Below are 22,235 nucleotides of genomic sequence, written 5' to 3' on the forward strand. Positions count from 1 at the left end.
GCACCACCGCTACAAGCAGCGGCGTGAGCTGTTTGCGCAAAATTTAAAAATAAATAAATAAATAAAATATTGCATATACAGGAAACGCACGGTTCCCGATTTCCAGCTCGGTTTAATGCGAAGAATTTCCTTCTTCCCTTCAGACTCACGCAGGAAGCCTGCAAACACAGCAGCCCCGTAATCTGATTAAGCCCCGTCCTACGCACGTTTCCTGGAACAGCGCGGGGCTGCGGGAGCCACTTTCCATCCCTCCCCGGCGCGCATCCCGCGAGGCAGCAAGTGCAGCCCTGCCCGAGCCTCCGCCTTCGGTCACGGGCAGCGAAAAAACAACAGAATAAAGCAATTCCTACTGCAGGGAAAAATAAAATGAAAGGATTTAAGCGATGCTTAAAGAACTGCAGCCGTAAGAGCGCTTCTCCCCCCAGGCAGCCCAGAGGGTGTGGGGCTGTTTGGGGACTGTAAATAGGTTTTGGCTCTGTTAGCGCCCCAGGATGGGGAGGGAATCCAAATTTGGGAAGTCAGATTTTTTGGTAAATCAGCTTTTAGCAAGCCTTTTGGGAGTCGAAGGGCACCTACAGGGCACAGGCAGGAGGGTGAGCACCACAAAGGCACCGTGGAGGCAGGGGGAGAGCAGGGGATGGGTCCCACACCGGTGACCTGGCGGGGAGCAGGAGCACCTCGGCTGCGGCTCTGCACCCATGGGACCCTCCCGAAGAGGGGCCGGGCTGGTGGGTTGCTCACGGGGAGGCAAAAGGTGATCGGCACCAGAGATGGAGGAGCCCTTTGGCCAGCCCTGGTGCTTTTCGGATGGGTTTTCAGTGGGTTTTGTGCACCATGGAGCATCTCCAGCTGGTCCCGGCAGTGCCAGCGGCACCGAGCGGTTCCCTTTCCGCAGGCCCACGCTGCACACCTGGGATCCCTCGCGGCTCTGCGGAGCTCTGATTCATTCAATTCCCGAGCAGAACCATCTCCTAGAAACCCGAATAAAGCAAACCCTGCTGGAAGAAGCGGCGAGCAGCTCCGGCACCACCCAGCCACAAAGGAAACTCGCCCTGCGCGCGGCGCTGGGAGGCTGGCTTCCCCTCCGGTGCGCCTTGCCTTCAACTGCCGCTGCAGACGGCGAGGAATTCTGCTTGGCAGCCCTCAAAAGAGATACAGCTGCATCCCAGAAACGTGTTCCAGGGCTGAGAGCGCTTCATTTGTCTTGGGACCATAACAAGAGCAGCTCGCTGCCTTGGGGGAAACCATAGGATACTGGAAAAATCACCGAGGGCCTGATCCAAACCCCTCTCCTTGGCAAGGTTAGCTTTCCTGCTCCGAGCTGGGCCATTAACCGTTCTCATTCCCTCCCTGGAGAAGGGCAGAAGTGGTGTATTTATGCATTTCGTGACCCGCAGTAATGCACTCGCCCTATCTGGAAATAAACAGCGGACAGGGAGCTCGTAGCTGAAATGCAACTCAAGTGGCTGCCAGTGCTCCCATCCTCATCTACCAGAGCAAAGCCCAGGGAAAAAAGAAAAAGCACAGCTGCTGCTTCTGCTAGCCCAGCATCTCCCACCCCTCACCTTCCCTTCCAGGCAGGCTTCGTGCATATTTGCGCAAGTTCCCTTGCACGAAAGCCCCCGAGCTCAGCTGAGGCATCTCGGGGCTGCAGGGGGATGCTGCTGCTGGCACAGCCCGGCGGGATGCAGGCGGATGGCACGCAAGGAAAACTGCGAGGGGACACAGCCGAGGTCACCCATCGAGTCACCCGCTTTGATTCCCCCTCTCCAGGGATCCCCAGTCACCTGATCCCAGCCACCGTGGCCCCAAGCTCTGCCCGCGACGCGCTGTTAACGGATACCCCAAATGCCAAAACACCGCCCTGTTTTCGCCCCCCGCACCAGAAATCACCGCCTCCCCCCCACCTCCGCGCCCAAGATGCCAAAGCGAGCAGCTCCTGCAAACCTCCCGGCCAGTGTTTACGTTGGGATGCGGTGCAGGAAGCTCGTGTTTTCCCACTGCCCAGGCAGCGGCAGACTGGAGGCTGCCGGGCGCTCAGGGGACCGGCGCTGTGCTTCCTGCTGCTGCGGCGGATCACCGAGGCCGGGCAGCAAGAAAGGTTTCGGGGCACAGCTGAGCTGCGTTCGGTGCCTCGGGTGCTCAGAAACGCGGCCACCACGAGCACGGGGACCGCACAGCGGCACCCTGGAGGATGCGCACAGGACCACATCGTGGCCAACCCTGACCGGCCAGCCCTGCTTCGTTAATAGCTACGAGCAACCTGAGATGTCAGAACGACCTGCGACATGCTGTAACATCGCTGTGCAGACGCCACAGCATCCCAGGGAACCTGGCTGGGAAGAAAAAGCCGGCCCTGAAGGCCAGGGCAAGGCGCAAGGCAGCTGTGGCCCACCATGCACACACCCCAGCCAGCACGCAGCTCCCTTCTGGGGAAAGCAGTGGGGCACTGGGGGTCTGCAAGCAGGGGAGAGGTGAGGTTCATCCACCAGGATCTCCACGTCACGACAGAAAGCCTCTCGTCGTGCCCGAGAGGACACAAACACAAGCACAGAGGGCTGCGGGCAGTCACGGCACGATTCCCAGGTTCCCAGTGCTCCAGGGGAACCAGGACCTCTGGTGATGCCGGGGGTCCCAGCGGGGCTCCTGACCTCCAAACCCCCCTGCGCGTGGTGCCAGCAAAGCCAGGGAGGGGACAGAAATGGTTGTCCTTTCCTCAGGCTTTGAAAACCAACGCAGCCAGGCCCTGGCAGCAGCTCGGAGCGGGGTTTGCAACATCTCTGTGGTTTAGGCGGACGGCAACCAGCTCGTTCTGCCCGCAGCAGGGCTCGGTTCTCCCTCGTGTCACCCACGTGCACCGACGTTTCATCACTGCCTCCCCGGCCAGGCCCTGCGCTCACCAGCACGGGGCACGGGGAGCGCGAGCAGCGGCTCCCAGCCCTTGGCACGGCTGCCAGGGCAGCTTCCCGGATGGGCTGAGCACCCAGAAATGGGTTTGTTTCTCCCTCCACGTGGCCTCCTTGAAAAGATTTGGCACTCGTGGGCACTATCCTGGGGTAAAGCTGTTCCTTTGGCTGGGGAGGCACTGCATCTCTGCCCGGACCCCCCCTGGATGCGCTCCCATGCAAGGAGGGGAGGTGGGAAGCAGCACCCAGTGCTCAGCACCGGTGTTACCGGTCCCAGCAGACCCTCTCCAAAGCCTGGCTGAGCACCCCAGAGCATCGACCTCGCGGGCACGGCCAGGGGGACGTTTGGGGCAGGTGCTGAGCTCAGCGGGTGCACCTGGGCTCGACCAGGGGGAGCGCAGCATCGCCCAGGACGCAGGCAGAAGGGGAAGATGCCATCCCGACCAAGTGGACACCCTACATTTTAGGAGAAAAGGCCAGCACAAAGCCTCTCCGCACCAACCCCACTAACGTGCCAGGTTTTTTGGAACTCCTGTAAGGGCTGAGCTGGTGGCACCTTACATCCATCCTGCTGTCTCCAGCAGCCTGCTGCCCTGGAGGGTGGAGTGAGCAGGGTAGAGGCACCGCAGGCAAATATTGACTTGCCTGCGGGCATGGAGAGCGCTACCAGAACGAAACCCAGGGGCCCCAAGCCCCAGCTTTATACTCCATCACCCATCAGCATGCATTTTTTTATAGGGGAGAAATAGAAGAGCCCTGCCTCTTCCTAAACTTCTGGGTGCTTTGAACCACAGATGCTCACAAAACACCGCTCGGCACCTGTTGTACAGGGGACACAGCGAGTGCTGGATGGCAGAGAGACACCAAAACCCCACAAACCCTCAAAGGTGGCATTGCAGGAATGCCCGTGAGGAGGATCTGGAGGTACCGTGTGCTCCAGGGGGCCCATGCCCCACGTCCCGTCGTGTACCAGCACCAAAGGAGCCCTCTGCCCTGTAAGCAACCCCGTTTCTCAGCCTGAAGCACCCATCCGTCAGCTCCCCGGGGGTTTTTCAAAACACTTTCTGACCTCTACTAGTAACAGCGGCGTTTGCAGGTCACCCCAAGGCTGGGCGGGAGGAAGGCCGGAGAAAAAACCCCAAACCCCAAACCCGCTCTGGGGACGCCACACGGCCCAGGGGAGCTCTGCGCGCGTTTGTCCTACTGCCCTCGACGAAAACCAACACGAAAAGAGAGCCCACCGGGTAGCTGCCTTCCCCTCCCGAAACCGTCGCAGGGGAGGAAGGACAGGGAAGGGAAGGCGTCCCCAAATCCCACGGGCTCCGGCTGCCACCCCACGAGAAAGACACTGAAGCCACCAAACAGAAGCTGGGGCAGGCACCAGCACCACGCCAGAGAGCACCGAAGCGCCTCATCCCGCTCCCGCACCCCCACAAAGCTGCTCCGAGCGAGCTGGGGCCCCCTGGGGACCCCCTGCTCTGTGGTTTGGTGTTTTTTTTTTTGGGGGGGGGGACAGGGGCAGGTAGAGCATCACGAGATGCTTGGGGGCAGGCTCACGGAGCTCTTCCGCAAAGCAGGCGCGGGGCTGGGGGAAGCAGAAATGGGGCGGGGGGGGAGGTAAGGATTTTGGGGCAGGGGACCCAGCTTCGCCTCCGGCCCCCCCCCCCCCAAATTTCCCTTGCCCCCCCCCCACGCGTGGGGAGCCACGCTCGGAGGGGAGCCACGCGTGGGAAGCCGGAGAGGTAAGGGGGGGGGGAGCCGGGGGGAGGCGTGGAGGCAGCCCCCAGCCCCTTACCTGCGGGAGGTCATGGCTCAGCACGGCTCAGCACCGCTCCGCACCGCTCCGCACCGCTCCGCACCGCGCTGCTGCCGCCGCCGCCGCACCCCGGCGGGGCAGCCGGGCTCCGGGGAAACCCCTCCCTGTGACGTGGGGGAATCCCCGCCCTCTGCCCCGCCCCTGCCCGGGAGGGGGGGGGGGGACACACGGAGAGACACCCCCCGGGGGCAGTTTGGGCACCCCCGGGGGCAGTTTGGGCACCCCCGAGGGGTAATTTGGGCACCGCCGGGGGGTAATTTGGGCACCCCGGGGGGGGTAATTTGGGCACCCCCAAGGTGTCCCGTCGGGGGGGCGCAGCCTCCTCCCGGCCAGCCCCCGGCCTCCTCCCCGCAGCCTGGTTTTGGCTCTGAAAAAAAATAATACGAAACCAAGAAAAAAAAAAAAAAAAAGAAAAAGCGCCAAAAAAATGGCACCGGGCACCGTCCGGTGAGCCCCGGAGCCGTTCGTTGTTACCCCCATCGCTCCCCCCCCCAGAGCTCGGGGGCTGCTCTGGTGTCCCGGTGGTCCCAGGAGGGGTCCCAAAGGTGGTGGTGGGGGGGGTGGAGGTGGTGACCCCAAGCTGCTGTTGGGGCAAGGGTGCTGGGCGTGCGGGAGGGTTTGTGCAAACAGGGCTCGTTTTGCCATCGGAAACGCAAATTCAGCCGTTTTTAACCAACTCGCGTCAAATCGATGGAAAAGGCAGAAATTGCCCCAAACGCATGCCCTGAATCTGGCGCCTTTCACGAATGCCGGGTGAGAAAACAAAGCCAGCTGTCCGAGAGGGAGAAAAAAGCCAGCGCACGGGCAGCTACCTCCCCCCCGGCCCGGCCGTAGAGGCAAAAATAGCAATTTCTAACTATAATAAGACTCAGCGAATTCCGCGGCTATTCGGGGAATACCCGGGGAGCTGGCAGCGGGCTGCCGGGCTGCATCCCTGCCCCGCGTGCCTCCAGATGGCTCCCGGGGCAGCGAGGAGCACAGGGGGCAAATAGAGACCCCGATACCAAGGACCCCCGCCCTCCCCTTCCCCATTTCCCCCCCCTCTCTGTCTGACCGGGGGCTCCTTTCGCAGCACTGAGAGCTCATTGTGAGCGGCCACACTGCGGCTCTGTCTGCGTGACCCCTCTGCTCCATCCCCGGCTCTGTCTCGGTCAGTGTCTGGCTGGGAGAGGCTTCGGGGCCGGTCGGGCTCTCGCCCTGCTCTGCGTCCCCCAAAAAAGGGGTTTTTCTGCCCCATTTCTGGCTGCCAGGTGGTCACTGGGGGCACCTGCTCCTTGGGAGGCACGGTGGTTGTCTTGCAATTACAGAGCGTGCACCTGGGCTGGGGGAGTGCCTTCAGTGCTTGCGGTGAGGACAGCTCCTGTAGATCCTGTTTAAGCTGTGGCAGTCACCCAGAGTGCCCAGTGCTGCCGAAAATCATTTGTAACTCCCTCCTGAACCCCGACGCAGGCACAGGATGACCCCCCCTTGTTTGCTCATCTGCAGGGCCGGCTGGGCACCCGCGCATCGCAGGGACCTCCTGTTCACGGTTCAAGTTGTCCACCTGCAAACACTGCAGCCCCTTTTCTCTCCGATTTATCCCGTTTCCCCGGTCGGAGACGTGGAGGTGCGTCGCTGCGAGGTTTTTTTTGGGCTGCTTCAGCAGGTGGGCAGCACGCAGCGCGAGGGGGGAAGCTGCCAGCCCAGGCTGTGTTGCAGCAGAGCAGGGAAATACATCCCTCAGGGTGGACAGGACCATCCAAACCCAACTGCCCTCTCATCCCTGAAGCCCCCTTGCCCCCAGGGAGAGCAAACCCGGGCTGCCAGGCCTGCCATGCACACTCCTGAGGGTGCTGAGCAGGCTGCCCAGGGCTGCCAGCAAGCCTGGCCGCACCATTCCCCTGAGTCACGCCTGCTGCCTGCCCAAGCGTGCCCCCAGTGTGGCTCTTCCCCTTCTTTCCTTCCTCTTTCCCCTCACAAAGGTTTTTTCCAGCGTGTAGTTAAAAAAAAAAAAAAGAAGCCACGCATCCAGCTGTCGGAGCTCGGCTTTTCATTCTGGCCGAGACAACGCCAGCTTTTTCTCCTCCCGCTCCGCGGCGAGCTGGCGGCGAGCCTGGGAAAGAGGCACTGACTTTGCAAGCCCGTGCCTGCTGGAGCATAATAAGGTCATTGTCGAGAAGACGCGGCACCGGGAGGCTGATCTGGAGCGAAACGCGGCCCCGGTGGTGAGTTGTGCAAGCCCCGTGGCTGCGCCAACACTGGCCCCATTGTTTGCCGTCGGGAGCCGACAAGCCGGTTCCTGCGGAGCCGCTGCAGACGGCGATCAAATGTGCATCGTCGGTGGATACCAGGACTCGCTGTGCCAAATTAGCTGCCTCCCATACGGCAGGACACCCACGTCCCATCGCCTTGCACGAGCCCTCGGCGGGCCGAAGCTCCTCGGAGCTCCTGGCCCTGCAGCGCAGCGAAGCGCCGGGGGCAGAGCGAGGGCTGGAGAGGCCCCGCCGAGACCCGTTGGGAGCAGGAACCTGGGTGCTGGGACGTCTCAAACCACATCCTGCTTGCATATATATATATATATATATGCTGGCGGCTGCGTTTCCAGGGCTCCTCGGCTTGCAGAGGGCAAAACCCCAGGGGAGATGGCTGGTGGAGAGGGGCAGGCTGCGGGAGCAGCGCTTGGGTCGCGCGGGCACGGTGCCGTGCCAAACCTCTGCTGAAATTGCAGCCCAGGAGGTAATAAAAGCATGCACGGCAGGGAAAAGCTAGGGTGTATTTGGACAGGTGGACACATTCAGAGTGAAATCAGGTGGCTGGAGAGGAGGACAAAGCCCCAAAACCTCTGGCTACGAGCACTGGGTGGTATCCGCTGAGAGACAGGATAGAACAAACGCAGCAGGTACCTGCACGGACAGGGAGCAAGCGGGGCGCACGGAGAAGAATAAAAAAGCACCAGGCCCCTTAAAAACATCTTTAATAGTTCTCAAACTTTATTTCATGGTGATTGACGAAAGACACAAGTTAGTAATGGTTATATCATGCTGCTCCTCTACTGTGCATTGCCCTTCAGAATTCATACAGCAGTTCACAACGGTCATTAATTTACCCTATAAATGAAGCCACGTGGACATCGAAATAAAAAAAAAAAAAAAAGGAAAAAAAACAAACTTCAATGTCTTTTTTTTTTTTTTTTATGTACATACATGATATAAATGCTATTAAAAATAAAGCCCAAGTTAAGTGCATGGCCCCTAGGGAGCACTGCTGAATCTGACCTTGGTTCAAGATGCTCGACCACGAGGACGCGACGTCCTGTTTTAAGGCATTTCCAAGCCCCAGCAAAAGCAGACAGAGTTTGTGTTGGCTTTTTTTTTTTTTTTGATTTTCATTTCGATTTTTTTTTTTTTTTTTGCAGTGACCCTGGCTTCATTTCAGTGGCATTGTGGAAAATCAGCAGCTTCCTCCGTGCGTGCTCCCCTCCCTCTGCGCCCCCAGCTCCAGCCGGCACGGTCGCATCACCCAGCTCAAGCCCCGTGCTCCAAACACCACGCAAGGGTCCCACAAGTCCTCCCGCCCCATCCGACACCCCCGGTTAGCCCCTGGCTTTCTGTACATCCCGATCAAAATGTTCCCCCCCCATCCTGGCCTGCCTATATACATCCCACGCTGTCTATATACAGCAGCCACTTAAAATGTGGGATTGCCACACACACACAGATACACACACAAATTCGGGTGCCCTCTTCTCACCAAGGGCACGATATCCCCTCTAACATATCCCCTTTCTAACATTTAATCACCGTTTTAGAGGAATGACAATAGCTTAAAGCAGATTTCACCCAGGTTTCGCTGGGATGGGGGCAGGTGGTGCTATGGTTTGGTTTTCTTGGGCGGCAGGAAAATTTCAAGAGGAATTGATCGAGGAAAGTGAGGATTTTGATTGATAACTGAGGAGATAAAGGAAAAAAAATTGGGAAGAAGGAAGGAAGAGAAGAAACTCTGGCAAGGACCACCAGCAGCCCTGCCTCGCTAAGCATCATCCTGCCCCCTGGAAAGGGAACTGCAGAACAGGGCTGGTTGAGGCACCGGGCACATCTTTTGCACATGTCCTGCAGGTGAATGGTTCTGACTTCTGAAAGGGAGCCCAGGCAGCCTTTAAATTAAAAAGAAAAAGCAGGCTGAGTGGTTCGCTGCCGTGCTGTTCCCCTTCATTACGTCCATGTTCAGAGCTCGCCCTGAGAAAAGCGATTTGACTTCTCACGGCTCGAAGGTCAGTGCTCGGAAACAACGCTTGGAGAGGGAAGGGAAACCAGAAGGTGAGCTGGGAATTTGTGGGAAAACGGCAAAACCATCACCCCCGGGACACCCAGCGCCACGCGATCGCCGACAGGGTCCTAATCCTGTGCGCTCCACGAAGTAGGATGGGCACAAAGCAACGCCAGGGATGGGGACACCGTGGTGGCAAGGGGACACAGGCAAGGCAGCAGCAGGAACTTCTTCCCCTGGAGAAGGAACCTGAGAGCAGGGGGGCTTTTCTTTCATATCCGCCACCCCTTTGCTTTCCTCCCACTCGGAGGAGACCCGGTGTTTGCACTCACGTGTGTGCAGGCTCACAGGCACTCACAACATCCATCCACACACAAGCACACACGCTGGCTGTGCAGCTGGTATCGTGGCATCACTTTTAGGACTTTCATGGGGGAAGACAAGAGTTTAAAACCTCCCAAACTCTCCCGCCCAGCCACTTGCCGTGCCCGTTTCCATCAGAGCTGCTGCTGCTGCTGGTTTGGTGGCATCCAGAGGGGCTTCAGTCGCGGCGCGGAAGCCCCCGCATAGCACTGGGTGTTGCAAAAGCTTCAGGTCAAGATGCAAAAAGGACGGGGGCCAGGGAAGGACAGGTCCAAGAAATTATTTTTTTTAGTGGAATGGGACCAGATCCCATCCCCTCGCAGCCCGTTTGTGATGCAGGGAGAGCACTCCTGGCTCCTGGAGAGGTGCTGCAAGCGCTCAGCGGCGCACGGGAGGGCAGCGTTGGGTACAGGGCAGCTCTGGGAAGAGCAGCCAGGGCAAGCAGGAGGTTAGGACGTGGCTGGATCAAGGCAAAGCGTGGAAGTGAGGTTTCACAGCTGCTTCTGCACGTGTCCAAGAGGAAGAGGAGGAGGAGGAGGAGAGCCAACAGAGAAACCCGAATTTCTCGCAGCCCCTTCTCAGTCCAGCACACAGTCATAAGACAACCAAAGAGCAATGCTTTCCTGCCTGCTCAGAGCAGACCTTGGTCTCTCTTCCAGTGCATGGCATCCCTGATTTGAACAGAGCATAAAGGAGAAAAGCACTTGAGATCCTTACACACATAAATTAGAGTGAGAGGAAGGGGGGAGGAGGGAGATGGGGCGAACACGGGGCCGGGAGAAGGCTCGCCAGAGCCAGACCCCGGAGCAGTGGGGCCATCCCCACCTGATGGCCTTGTCCCAGCTCAGCCAGCACACAAAAAGGGGCTTTGGGGCCAGGCCTGAGAAAGGCAAGTGGCCAAGCCACCAAGGGCTTGCCAGCACCAGCATCCTTTCCCCCCCCGCAGCGTGAACAACGACCCAAGAACGCAAGTAAGGAGGGGAAAAAAAAATAAAATAAAAAGAAGAAGCTTCAAGTATGGATGAGATTTACAATGCGGGTGCAATGGGGAAGTTCTTCTGTCACTTCTTGGAGACTTGGTTCAAGGTTTGTTCTTTGTTGCTGCTGCTTGCTTAGAGTCTGACCGACCTGGATAGACTGCAACCGAACAAATAACCCAAAAAAAAGGTGTTTCCTCCCCCCCCTTTTCCCCCCCTCCCCCCCAAAAATATAAAAAGCAATAAGTTTACAAAAATAGAAAATAATTACAGCAATAGGCAGGAGGGAGGGAAGGAGAAGGAAGGGTCCCTGGGGGTCTATTTGGCTGAGCAGTGTAATATCGTGGGGTTGTTTAAAGCGTCCTCCACCAGATGCAGTTCCTGGCGGTCGACAACCACGTCCCGTATACAGCCAACAAAGCCGGTGCTGTAAGCCTTGGGCAGCTTGTGGGCCACGCTGAGCTTCTCCATCCCCCCTGCAAGAGAGAGAAAGCAGAGCTGGGGGGTGCGAGGACAGCGGGCACGCCGCCGCGCCCCAGCACCCTGCCCAGCCAGCAGCACGCACCTGGGAACTGGCCTCAAAAAACTGGCCGGAATTATTATATTATATATTACTATCATCATCATCATCATCTTTATCATTATTGTCGTTACTATTATTATTTTAATTGGGTAAATGCCAGTTCCACCCAATACATGCGGGTTTCCTAAAGACGCTTAAAATGGTAACGTGCGTTTTCAAATATCGGGTCAACCTAAAAGACTTCACGTCGAGGTTGACCAAACACCAAGCTTTCCGGTAGAGCCAGTGGGGAAGCCAAGCCAAAGCTTCTCATGGAAAAAAAAAACGCTTTCCCCATGACTTCTAGGCTGGTTTCAGCTCTAGGAATAGCATCTGGGATGCTGCCTACTCAGGGGCGAGGCTGCGTTTTTGGGTATGGACTCTCTGTAAGCCACGTTAGACCTGAAGCTCCAAATTTAGACTGGGAGAAGAGACGCTTCTGGAAGGTCAAATGTGGCAAAGCGACCCGGGGGGGGGGCAAGGATCCCGTCGGAACAAGCCGGGGAGCCTCAAATCCCAGCCAAAGGGGCTCCCCCTGCGTGCCCGCCACGTACCCAGCCACAGGGCCCCGTCCGTGTCCAGCTGCGTGGCGCCGAGCGGAGAGGAGCCAGAGACGGGGGCTTCGTTGCCGACTTGCAGGGAACCTTCCCTCTGCACCCTGCTCCGGCGGGGAGGGAAGGAGAGACACAGATTAACCACCCCAGAGGAAAAAAATTACCCCTAGAAAATAAAACACCCGTGGGCTTTCTGCAAGATCCGCCACCACCCCTGAGCAAATCTCCGTGGGCTGCTGCACCCCAACAGGATGCTCCGGCGCACCCCGGCCACCCCACGCACCCCCAAAATCCCCCCCAAATCCCCCCCCAAGAGGCAGAAATCCCCCCCTGAGGGGCAGAAAACCACTCCCTAGGGGCAGAAATCTCCGGCACGCCAACCACGCCAGCCAGCCACCACTCCCCATGCCACCCGAGCGCGGGGCCGAGCAGCGTGCCGGATCCTCCGCCAACCCAAAGAGAAGGCACGAACCCTCCTCACCCCCCCCGAGCCCGTCCCGTTGGCACTTCCCAGAATTTCGGGCAGGCGTGTCGCAGCACGCGCCCCATTGCCCACATGCCTCTCCTCTATTCTTATCCCAGGAGAGCAGTGACCCCCGAGGACCCCCGGGAGCGGGGCCAGAGCCGTGACTCAGGCTCTTGACCCTAAATCACCGCTGGCCCGTCCCGGAGCCACCCGTGGTGGCCCCGTCGCCCTTCCCACCTGGAGGCTTTGATGTGAACCCAGCGGTTGGTGTTGACGGGGACCGTGGAGCGTAGGACGACGGGCTTGGAGCCCAGGTCGTAGGTCATCTGCACGTAGCCGTCGACGATGGCGAGGGCGATGTAGTCGGAGCGCTCCAGCCCCTTCCCGCTCCACAGGATCAGGCCCTGCGTGGCCTCCGTCTTGATGCTCAGCTCGAAGCGGTTGGACTGCAGGGCCTTCTCGCTGCGCCGGGAGGTGGGAGAACAGGGAGAAGGGTTAAAACACGGCTGCAAAAGCACGAGGCAGAGCACGAGCCTGTGGGGTCCAAGAAAGGGTCCCCTGGAGGTCCCCAACCCAGCTCCCACCCATAAAATTGGTGCCAGAGACAGGTGGGGGCACCTGGGCTCTGCCCTCCTGAGCCTGGAGGCACCAGGGATGCAGAGACCAGAGCAGGAGCTGCCCAGTTCCCTTGAGAATTTTTTTTTTCCCCCCAAAAAAAATCCAAATTGAACCTCCCAAGTCACAGCCTGGGGTTACTGCCCCCATTTTGCCCTCTGTGGAGGCACCGAGCCCTGAAGCTGCGGCACCCCAGGCTGGCTTGACCAAAACCCAATGGGAACCCAAGGGGATGGAGAGTGTCCAGAGGCAGCAAAGCCTTCCCCCTCCTGGACAGAGCACCTTTTTCCAAGGGGGGAATGAAGGACAGGATTTTCCCCACGCTGGCCTCCCCGTCTTTGCTCAGTCCCTTCTGGAACCGGCCAAAAAAAGGCTTTTGGCCACTGGCCACGTGGCCATACGGAGTCACCATCTGCCCCTGGGGGCTGCTCCGCCACGCCGCCGACACGTGCACACGGACAGGACAACACAGGCAACACAGGTGGCTTTTTATTCCCAAGGGACACTTCTGGACAAGGGCACCACATGCCCCAGCCTCCCCCTCACCCATTTTTGCCTTCCTTCGTCCCCCCATGAGCAAGGGGCAGAGCCGGAGCTGCTGCTCCTCTGCTGGAGCTCCCTCCGTGTTCGTATTCGGAGCCGGATCCCTTAGGGATAAAAAGCCCGGAGAAGGGACACACGGAGCACGCACGGACACACAGACACGCAGGGTGACAGCGGAGCACGGGGAACGAGCTGGAAGCCTGGCACGGACTCACCTGGGCTCGGCGGGGTAGTCCTCGTCGGGACTTAGATGTGGGAAGAAAGGGGAGCGTGCCATAAGCGCGGGGCGGCGCGGGGGAACCCTGCCCTCCCACCCAGCACCGACCAGCGGGGAGCCCGGACCCCCGCGGTCCTCAGGGCTGAGCTTTAAGCCAGCCGGGGGGGTTTGCAAGTCGCTGCTTTAGCCGGGGTGGGCGCTAGCATGTCACCATCATGTCACCAAGCAAACGCCCCCCCGGGTCGCCCAGCTCGCCCGCGCTGCGCCGCTGGGGTGCGCGGCCAGGGATGGGGCAGGGGACGGGAAGCGGTGCTGGGGAAGGGACCCCTGGGTCCTGAGCGACCACCACCCTAAAAGGGCAGCCCCCGGCTGGCTCTTCGGGACAGGAACGGTCACGTAAGGCTGCTCTGAGTCAGTGCGTGGAGAAGGGGAAACCCGGAGCCACAGCTGTCCTGCTGGCACTGCCCGCGGGCGTTTGGGGCTCCAGCGCCGCAGCCAGCTCCAGCCATCCGTGTGGATAAAAATGTGTGTTCGAGACAAAATGTACGGGCATGTCGCGGCCGGCAGCGCCCAGGGGAGCAACTGGAGCCTTAATCCTGCCCCGGGCACTCCCGCTGGCTGTCCCCGGGAAGAAGGGATAACTTTTTATGGGCAGCCCAAGAGGAGCCCTTCAGGGCCCCAGCTGCCAAAATCCCGGCTGCGGGACCCGGGGAGAAGCGCTGAGCTCCCTTTGCAGGACGGGGCATGCACGGCCGAAACGGGCACAGGCTGGCTCAGGTGGGGAGCGGCTGGGAAGGGCGACCTTCCCCACGGGGGGCAGGATGCAAAGGCAGCGGCTTTCTGCTGGGCTGCAGGCTCGTGGCTCCTCGGTGCTGCCCCTCTAACCCCCTGTCTGCCTGCCCGAGCCCTCCTGCTGCCCCCTGTGCTGTGCTGCACATCACGAGGGGTGGCGTGGACCACGCGTCCAAGGACTCAGGAAGGTTTTCCCAGCACGGCCAGGCTGGATGCATCGATTTTATAATAATATATAACATCTATAATAATCAAAATTCATGCTGGGAAGCCAAGGCAGGACTAGCCCCGCTCATTTCCCTCTCCAGCACTTTGCTGCTGATGGGAGAGGTTCACCCTGGGACCTTTCCTCGTCCGTGCTCACCCGTCTGAAGGCCGAATTGCAGCTGGGACAACATCTCACCGCAGCAAAGGGGAATCGCACAGCTCCTGCAGCCCCTGCAGAGCCAGCAGAGCTGCGAGGTCCTTGCCCCGAAGCGGGGATCCCACCCACGGCAGCCCCCGGCGAGTGTCCCCACGCCTGCCCCATGGGTGGGCTGGGGTCAGGGTGCTGGCTGGGGGCCTGGGGGGGGGCGCGGGCTGTACTTACGCGGGGATCTCATTGGTCAGGTGGCTTGGAAATGAAAGAGACAGGGACACTGAGAAGAGACAGACAGACAGACAGAGCGACAGACGGGACGCAGACGCTGCCCTCGGGCGCGGCGCCGGAGCGGGGAGGGTCGCAGGGGGCGAGGGAGGGAGCGCAGCCGCCCCCCGCTCAGCACCGTGGGGCTGGGCATCGGCCACGTCCAGCCTCATCCCACCCCAAACCAGAGCGTGCCCCCCAGAAGGAGGGAGAGCACCCAGACCTGACGTTGGCCAGGCGCTGCTCTGGCATCGGGGCAGCTTTTTACCAGCTGGAATTGGGGGGGGGGGGGGGGGGGGGGGGGTCCCAGCCCCGGTTTGGCTCGCCCCGCTTTGGGCGCTGCTTTTGGGCATCGTTCAGCCCCGTTGTTGCTCCTGCCAAAACCCCGACTCCTCAGCCTGGCCGTGGCTCGGCTCAGCGTTACCTCTTGGTCACGGCGTTGTGGTACTCCATGTACGTCCTGCCGTCAAAAGCGATGGCCTCGGCGTCTCCAGCTGCCTTCTCGATGAGCACTGGAGGTGGGAAAAAGCGGAGCTGTCAGGGAACAGAGCGTGGCCAGGCCAGGAAAACCCCCCTTTATCCAGGGCAGGCACAGACCTGCTGTCCCCAGGGATGTGCCAGCACCTAGCCAGCCCCTGGAGAAGTTTTATAGGGGCTTTAGAGCCGGCGAGCTCGCAGCAGGTTCCTGTTTTTGCAGCCAACTGACCCGAAACCACAGCTTTGGTGGCTTCCTGGCTAAAATCGGGGAGGAACCTGGGGGCTTGGTGGTGGGCACGACTCGGGGAGGGAAGGGAAAAGGGACCCTGTGGCCAGGAGCCATAACACAAATCTCTGAGCACGGAGCAGGAGCTGGGGTTAGCATCCTGCTGCCACCAGCACCCCCCAGGAGCACGCTGGAGCCTTGGGGTCGTGGGGGGGGGGGGTCCCAGCCCCTCCGGCCTCACCTTTCTCGCAGTGAGCCCCGGAGAAGCCCCTCTGGCAGGCACACTCGTAGCTCTCCAGCCGGGGGCTGCAGGTGCCCCCGTTCTGGCAGGGGTTGGGCTTCTGGGTGCAGGGGTGGGCTCGGAAGGGGGAGATCTCGATGGCGCTGCGGATGTTGGGCTCCTTCAGCACGGGCACCCCCTTGACGGAGATCTGCCAAGGGGAAGCACAGGGTCAGCCCTCGGCCCCGCGTCCCCACGTCCCGTCCCTGCCTCTCCTCCTGCCGTTCCCAGTCCGGTGTGCTCGCTGGGACCCGCAAATCCCCCGCGTGGACGGCACCCCCGGCACCCAGACACCCGCACCAAGCTGCCCGGCAGGGCCCTACCCTCTGCACGGCTCCGCTGAAGCCCGAGGAGATGGCGGCCGCTCGAGCCAGCTTGCTGAAATCGGGGGCTCCCCCCACGTAGAACGGCTCCTTCAGGTTCAGGAAGGTGTGGGGCACCTGGCGAGGAGACACGGCGAGATGGGAGGAGATGCGAGACCGGGGGGACGGCCTCGCTATGGCCTCCACCCGGCCTCCACCCTCCAGGGTGCATCCCCGGGCACATCTGGCCGGAGCACCGCAGCCACCTCCAAGCCCCTGGGCTCTCAGGTGCAGCCCCTGCCCCGTCCCAGCTGGCCGCCAGTAGCCGTGGGCCACCTAAGGGCCACCACAGACCATGGGGAGCGGGCAAGCGCCGCGCATCTGGCACCAGGGGAGGCTGCCAAGGGGCTGAGGAGCTCCAAAAAACCTCCAGCTGCGAGGTCTCGCCTGGCAGCAGGAGAGCCAGGGAAAGATTTTCCTGCGAATTTAATTCGGGGAGGTGATGCTCGAATGCTCTCGGGCGTGGAGGTCTCGGGATTTGTGTGACAGGTGAAGAAATATTGCTCCTGTCTCACCGGGGCTGCTGCTTGGACCCAAACTCGTACCAAAGGGATCCAGCTTGGATTGACCCACGTGCCGCAGGTCCCCTGCGGTGAATGGCTGGGATCTGGGGACAGAGACCTCTGGATTTGGGGACAGAGACCCCCCTGGATTTGGGGACAGAGACCCTGCAGCCCCACAGCAGGAGCCGCGTCCCCTCCTGTGCCCCCCGGAGGGGTCCGGGGATGCGGTTACGCGAGTCGCTAGCTAATGCTTCGTGGAGTTAACGCGAGGAACATGACCGGATTAATTGAAATGCTTCCGAAATAACAACAACGAAATGCAACGACTGGCTGGAAATGGATGAAGGGAGAGGGAACGGGTGTCTCTAAGCTACGGGGGGTCCTAAAGATGCTCGGTCCGAGGGGAAGGGAGCAGGGGTACGGGTCTGGATGGAAAACAGAAAGAGAGCGACGTGCCGATGGCAGATGGGATGGAGGTGGTGGGTGATACTTATCTGTACCTTACGGGATTTCTGGGATCCAGACAGCAGGGGAGGGAAAAATACAAATCAGAGGGAGAGAGAGAAAGAGAGAGAAACGGGAGGTCAGTGGGTAACATCGTAACATGCAGGGCTGCTGCCGGCGGGGGGCAGGGGGCTGCGGAGGGCAGCGGGTGGCCGGGGCCGGCATCCTCAGAGGGTTGGGAGCACGGACAGGAGCACGGAGGGGACAGGGCATGGCGAGAGGTCGGAGGCAAGCTGCTGGTTTGGGAACAGAGCAGGGAAGGAGGGATTCGGCAGCAGGAGAGTGGTCGGGTTTTCGCTGCTCGGGGACTTCTTCCTGCGTGCACGCAAAGGGGCTCCGAGAGCGGTGCAAAGGGGCTCCGAGGGTCGTGAAAAGGGGCTGAGAGTCATGAAAAGGGGCTCTGAGAGTCATTAAAAAGGGCTCAAAGAGTCGTAAAAAGGGGCTCTGAGAGCCGTGTCGGCCGTGTCCCCTGCAAAGCTCTGCGTGGAGGCTGGACAAGGAGGGACGAGGCGCTAGAAAGGCGCACGGCTGCTGTCCCACAGCACCCTTCTCTCCCAGGTCCCCAGTTCCCCCTCCACAAACTCCTCCTCCGCCCTTCTCACGCCTCCAGGGATAAAAGCCCACGGCTCTGAGAACTTCCCAGCTCGTTTCACGCGGGTGCAGAGCTGGGTTAGAAGCCCGGAGAGCTCCGACCGTCTCCCCCTGCCCCGTGGACGTACCGGTGACTCTCCCATCACCCTCTCGCCGTTGTTGATCCTCATCACCCCCTTGCGCCCGTTCCTCTCCAACAAAACACTTATCCAGGTGTTGAGGGGAACTGGCTCCTTGCTCCTGGTGGGGAGAAGGGAGGAAACGACGTGGGTGAGAGCTCTGCCGTGAGCCAACACCGGATCGCATCCACGCAGGGATGGGCTCAGCCCTCGGGGCCGGTGCTGGCCACGGGAAGCCCCCACTGGCCCTTCTCCTGCCTGCTGCCCCCAGCCCCCCCTTACCTGAGCACAGCCGCCCCTTTGCCCAGGTCGTATCTGTACTCCAGGTAGCCGTCGTGTAAGGCCAGGGACACAAAGTCCCCCTTGCCGTCGGTCTTCTGCCCGTTGTAGAAGATCATGCCGCTGGGGCTCTTGGCCAGGAACACCACTTCCATGGACATTTTGTCCCTGGGGGCAGGAGGATGACGGATACCCTCCGAACCAGCCGCCCACACGCTCCCTTCCTCCACCCCAAAGGCTTCTGCCACCCGTCCGAGCCCGCGGGAGGATCTGCCGTGCAGGAGGTGCCTCTGCCACCTTCAGGATGGCAGCCAGCAGTGCTGGCTCCTCCAGCCCGCCACACCTCGGCACAGCAATTCTGGCAATGTGGGGGTCCTGCGGACAAAACCCCGATGGTTTCATCACCGTCGGCACGTGGCTGAGCACTTACTGCAGGTCGGGAACGAAGGTCTGCAGCCCGCTCAGCTCCAGGTAGGAGAAGCCGTTGAACTCCGGGAGGAAGGGCATGGTGAGGTCCTGCTCCGTCACTGGGCACAAGCGAGGGGACGGTGAGGAAGAGGAGGCAGAGCAGCCTCAGCCAGCGAGCAAAGGCTCCCGGCTTGGGGAAAATCAGAGCCCCAGCCCCGCCGGCCCCGGCCCACCTCGCTCGCAGAAGTCCCCTTCACGCCCCATGGGACAGGCGCACATGGATCCCCCCTCCGGCAGCACCAGGCAGGTGGCGGAGACGTGGCACGGCGAAGGCTCGCACGGGTTCCGCTCGTCGGCACACGTCGGACCTGCGGCATAAGGGCTCACGTCGGCACCCCGAACGGCCGGCGGGCACGATATGGCCAGAGACAGCCCTAATTCTGGGGCGGGCACACGATGGGAGGTCTCCTGGCGGCCCTGCCAAACTTTTTGTCCCATCCCAGGTTGGGTTCACACAGCCCAAGAAGCCCCCCGCAGATGACCCCGCAAAAGGGGAGGTGTATGGCCCACGCCACAGTGCACTGCGCTGCCTTAAAATACCAGGGGAATTTTGGGGGACAGATCCTGACCCTTGCCTCCTCCACATCTGGATAGCTCTATGCCCAAAAATGATCCCATCTCCGTTGGACATGACTTTATCCTACACTTTTGGGAATCACTGCCAAGACTTCGCCACATCCTCCTCCTCCCCCTGCTGCTCCCCGTGACCCCAAAACCTCTGGGACCCCTCAGGACCACCCAGCAGCACCAGGACCCCCCGGCAACCCCCCTTCCTGTACCGGTGTAGGTGTGCAGACACTCGCAGTGGAACATCTCGGCCTCCTTGACGTGGCAGACGCCGCCGTGGTGGCAGGGGTTGGGGTGGCAGGGGTCGTTGCCGCACTCGCCCACCCCGCTGCCGTAGAGCACGTCGCTGCCTTTCTCCCGCAGGTCGTACAGCTGGTTGTTCACGTCCAGGAGGCGGATGCAGCCCTTCAGGCCACTCGTAGCCGCCGTGCGCTCCGCCACCCTGAGGGGGACAGAGCGCACGGTGGGCTGGGGCTTGGGGGGGAAATATGGGGGGACCCCGCATGCACTTGGGTGATGCTTCCAGGGGAATAAGCGGAGAAACCCCTCTTGGAGGACACTGTACCCCACCAGGGATGCTGCACCCCACACCAGGGATGCTCCCCAGGGACGCCCCCCACCCCGCAGCGGTCCCCCTGCTCACGCGGCCATTTGGTCCTCGGGCGCTCCCCCGACGAAGAGGTCGGTGTCGAGGTTGAGGCCGTCGGTGCCCGGCGGGCTCTCCCCGCTGACGTGGGGCTCGCCGTCCACGGCCAGCACGCCGCTGCGCCGGTTGCGGTTCACCACCAGCTGGTGCCACTTGCCGGGCTCCACGCGGACCTTGCTGGTCACCACGCCGGTGCCGGAGCCGGTGTTAAACCTGGAGGGGAGGACGGGGAGGCTCGTGGCCGCAGCCCGGAGGTGCTGGGAGCACGCAGCCTCCTCCCCAGAAATCTGCCAAAATTCTGTCTGGATTTTGGGGTCTCCAGAGCTCTTCCCTCCACCTCACCTCGCCTCGAATCCGTGCCTTTTGGGAACTGGAAATGTAAATTCAGCTCGGATTCCTGGGGCTTTTCTCCCCCCCTTTTTTTTCCCCCTGAATTTCTTCTCCTGGTGCCAGAAGGGTGCCAAAAAAAGAGCTCTCGCTTGCCCAGAAACCACCCTCCCACGCCTTTCAGCTTTTCAAAATTCAAACCGAAACAAGCAAATTAATTCTCTTGAAAAGCGCCAGAAGGCAACGAATCCCCTTAAATATTCCTAATACGCTGGGAAAAAAAAAGAAAACGTTCATCCTCCTGACCATTTAATGCTACCCTCCCTTAACCTGGCAGCCTGTGCCACCGGGACGGGGGGACAAGGGCACGCACCGGAGCTCCACGAAGCCGCCGACCAGCGCCAGGGAGATGAAGTCCTTGCCGCGGCTCTGCCCGTTGTAGAGCAGCAGCCCGCTGAGCTCCACGGTCCTGAACTCGACGGCGATGCGCACGGTGTGGTACGCCTTCATCGTCTTGAAGGCCAGGTAGGACTTGCCGCCGAAGCTGGGGATGAAGTACCGGATCGCTGCCGGGGGGCGGGGGGAAGGAAAAGAGGGAAGAAGCAGAGGATGAAAATGAGGATGGAGAGAGGATAAAGCCTCCCAGACACTGGGACTGGTGGTCCCCAACACCTCTTGTGATGGCAAATCCCCAAGAAGATCACCCCCAGGCTTCATGGGACTGCCTCCCCCATATTTCAGCGGTGTCCCCCCGCCAGCTCCAAGCGCCCAGCGTTCTGCTGGACATCCCCGTGCTCCACACCGCTGCTCCTTGCGGCTCCCCTTCCCTGCTCCCCAACCACTTCTCTCTGCCCGCCCAGGACCCCACGTGGCAGGTTTATGCTCAGTGCCCCGGGATTTTGTTTATTGCAGCTGAGATTTTCAAAGGGATCTGGAAGGACGAGCCCTGTTAAAATTAACAGGACCGGAACGGAGCTCACCATCCCCGTGCTCAGGGCACTGCGTTGGCACAGCCAGAGAGAAATTGCTCCTGGCACCTTCTCCCCTTAAAACCTTGCCTCTTACAGCTTGCACAGCCTGCTTTGGGTAGGGGTAAAGCTGGTTTAAGCACCAGCACTCATTACGGGCTGGGTTTGATGGTGCCCCAGGTCTCTCCATGCCCAAGCAGCCAGCGCAGGCTGGAGCAGCATCCCTGCACCAGCCCCAAAATGCTTGGGGGGAGCGTGCCAGGAAACAGGCAACCATACAGCTGCACTTTCCCAGCTGTATCCTCTCTGCATCCTTGGAGCCCAAATTCTGGAACAAAAAGCCCTAAGAGAAGCCCTCCCCTGCTTTTTTAAGGGGGGGGACTTCGCTGTCCCCACTTCGGTCCCTTGCCATCCCACGGCCACACGCCCGCTGCTGACGCCCCGAAGGCTGCTCTGCCAGAAAAAAAAAAAAAAAAAAAAAGATGCTGTTGCCCGTTTCTCCTACTTTTCACCTACTTTTCTCGCAGACGGCCCCCCCTTTGCCCGCCGGGCAGCTGCAGGTGAAGTCCTGCCCGTCGTCCTCGCAGGTGCCCCCGTGCAGGCAGGGGTGGGAGTCGCAGGGGCGCGGCGGCTTCTTGGTGCCGGGGGGCTTGCGGCGGGGGGCGGCGGGCAGCGTGGAGCTGGGTCTCCTGGTGCTCAGGGGGCCGGGCAGCTTGGTGCTGGCTCGAGCCGCGGCGTCCTGGCGCAAGCCGTGGGCCGTGGTGGCCGCGGAGGCCGTGGTGTACCTGCGGGTGGTGGCCGGGGCCATGGTGGTGGCCGTGGTGGTGGTGACGGTGGTGGTGAAGAGCCTGGGGATCCAGTCTGGAAGGCAGCAAAGAGCAAGGAAGGGGTTGGGGCTTTGCAAGATGCTCCGGAGGGGGGAAAGGAGGGCGGGTTTGGGGTGCAGGAGGCAGAGGGGAGGCTGGCTGGAGGCTCTGCCGGCCGCGGTGTGCACCAAAGGAGGGGAGCCCCCGGCCTCTGCCCTCCAGACCCCGCAGCGAGGCTGGGCTCTGCCCTGGGAGGGGGGGTCCCCACTGTGCCCGACCTGAGGGCTGGGGGCTCACCGAAATCCATGAATTTGATGTGCTCCTGCTGGGGCCTCTTCACCAGGATGGTTTTCTTCTTGGAAGCTCGGATCTGCTTCAGCAGGGCCGCCTGGACGTCCGCTGCCGTGTAGGAAGTGGCTGCTCACAGCCAG

The 22,235-nt window shown here is 60.9% G+C and overlaps 2 protein-coding genes and 1 long non-coding RNA gene across 10 annotated transcripts in view; 1 reads left to right on the forward strand and 2 right to left on the reverse strand.

The window, feature by feature from the left end:
- The window catches only part of LOC310882965 (tyrosine-protein phosphatase non-receptor type 11-like), a 42,311-nt gene extending 37,450 nt beyond the window's left edge, over positions 1-4,861 (reverse strand). For all 4 annotated transcript variants that reach the window (XM_083802515.1, XM_083802513.1, XM_083802514.1 and 1 more), the window contains exon 1: positions 4,702-4,861. In XM_083802515.1, the coding sequence (XP_083658641.1) occupies positions 4,702-4,715 (14 nt within the window). In that variant the 5' untranslated portion in view covers positions 4,716-4,861. The remainder of the gene's footprint in view (positions 1-4,701) is intronic.
- LOC310882969 lies at positions 979-7,868 on the forward strand. Its single transcript, XR_014573251.1, has 2 exons — positions 979-4,648; positions 6,208-7,868. It is a non-coding gene; the product is annotated as an uncharacterized lncRNA (long non-coding RNA).
- Positions 7,663-22,235, reverse strand: part of AGRN (agrin) — an 81,175-nt gene continuing 66,602 nt past the window's right edge. For 4 of the 5 annotated variants that reach the window (XM_083802502.1, XM_083802501.1, XM_083802499.1 and 1 more), the window contains 15 exons: positions 22,102-22,221; positions 21,515-21,859; positions 20,404-20,596; positions 19,701-19,916; positions 19,270-19,499; positions 18,664-18,798; positions 18,453-18,549; positions 18,026-18,190; positions 17,753-17,864; positions 15,988-16,104; positions 15,626-15,815; positions 15,106-15,193; positions 12,127-12,351; positions 11,424-11,527; positions 7,663-10,783 (listed from right to left, as the gene is read on the reverse strand). In XM_083802502.1, coding sequence (XP_083658628.1) covers positions 10,626-10,783; positions 11,424-11,527; positions 12,127-12,351; positions 15,106-15,193; positions 15,626-15,815; positions 15,988-16,104; positions 17,753-17,864; positions 18,026-18,190; positions 18,453-18,549; positions 18,664-18,798; positions 19,270-19,499; positions 19,701-19,916; positions 20,404-20,596; positions 21,515-21,859; positions 22,102-22,221 — 2,495 coding nt within the window. In that variant the 3' untranslated portion in view covers positions 7,663-10,625. The remainder of the gene's footprint in view (positions 10,784-11,423; positions 11,528-12,126; positions 12,352-15,105; positions 15,194-15,625; positions 15,816-15,987; positions 16,105-17,752; positions 17,865-18,025; positions 18,191-18,452; positions 18,550-18,663; positions 18,799-19,269; positions 19,500-19,700; positions 19,917-20,403; positions 20,597-21,514; positions 21,860-22,101; positions 22,222-22,235) is intronic. The other variant, XM_083802500.1, reaches the window with a different exon arrangement.

The sequence above is a fragment of the Anser anser genome, assembly GCF_964211835.1.
Source record: "Anser anser genome assembly, chromosome: 17".
NCBI lineage: Eukaryota > Metazoa > Chordata > Aves > Anseriformes > Anatidae > Anser > Anser anser.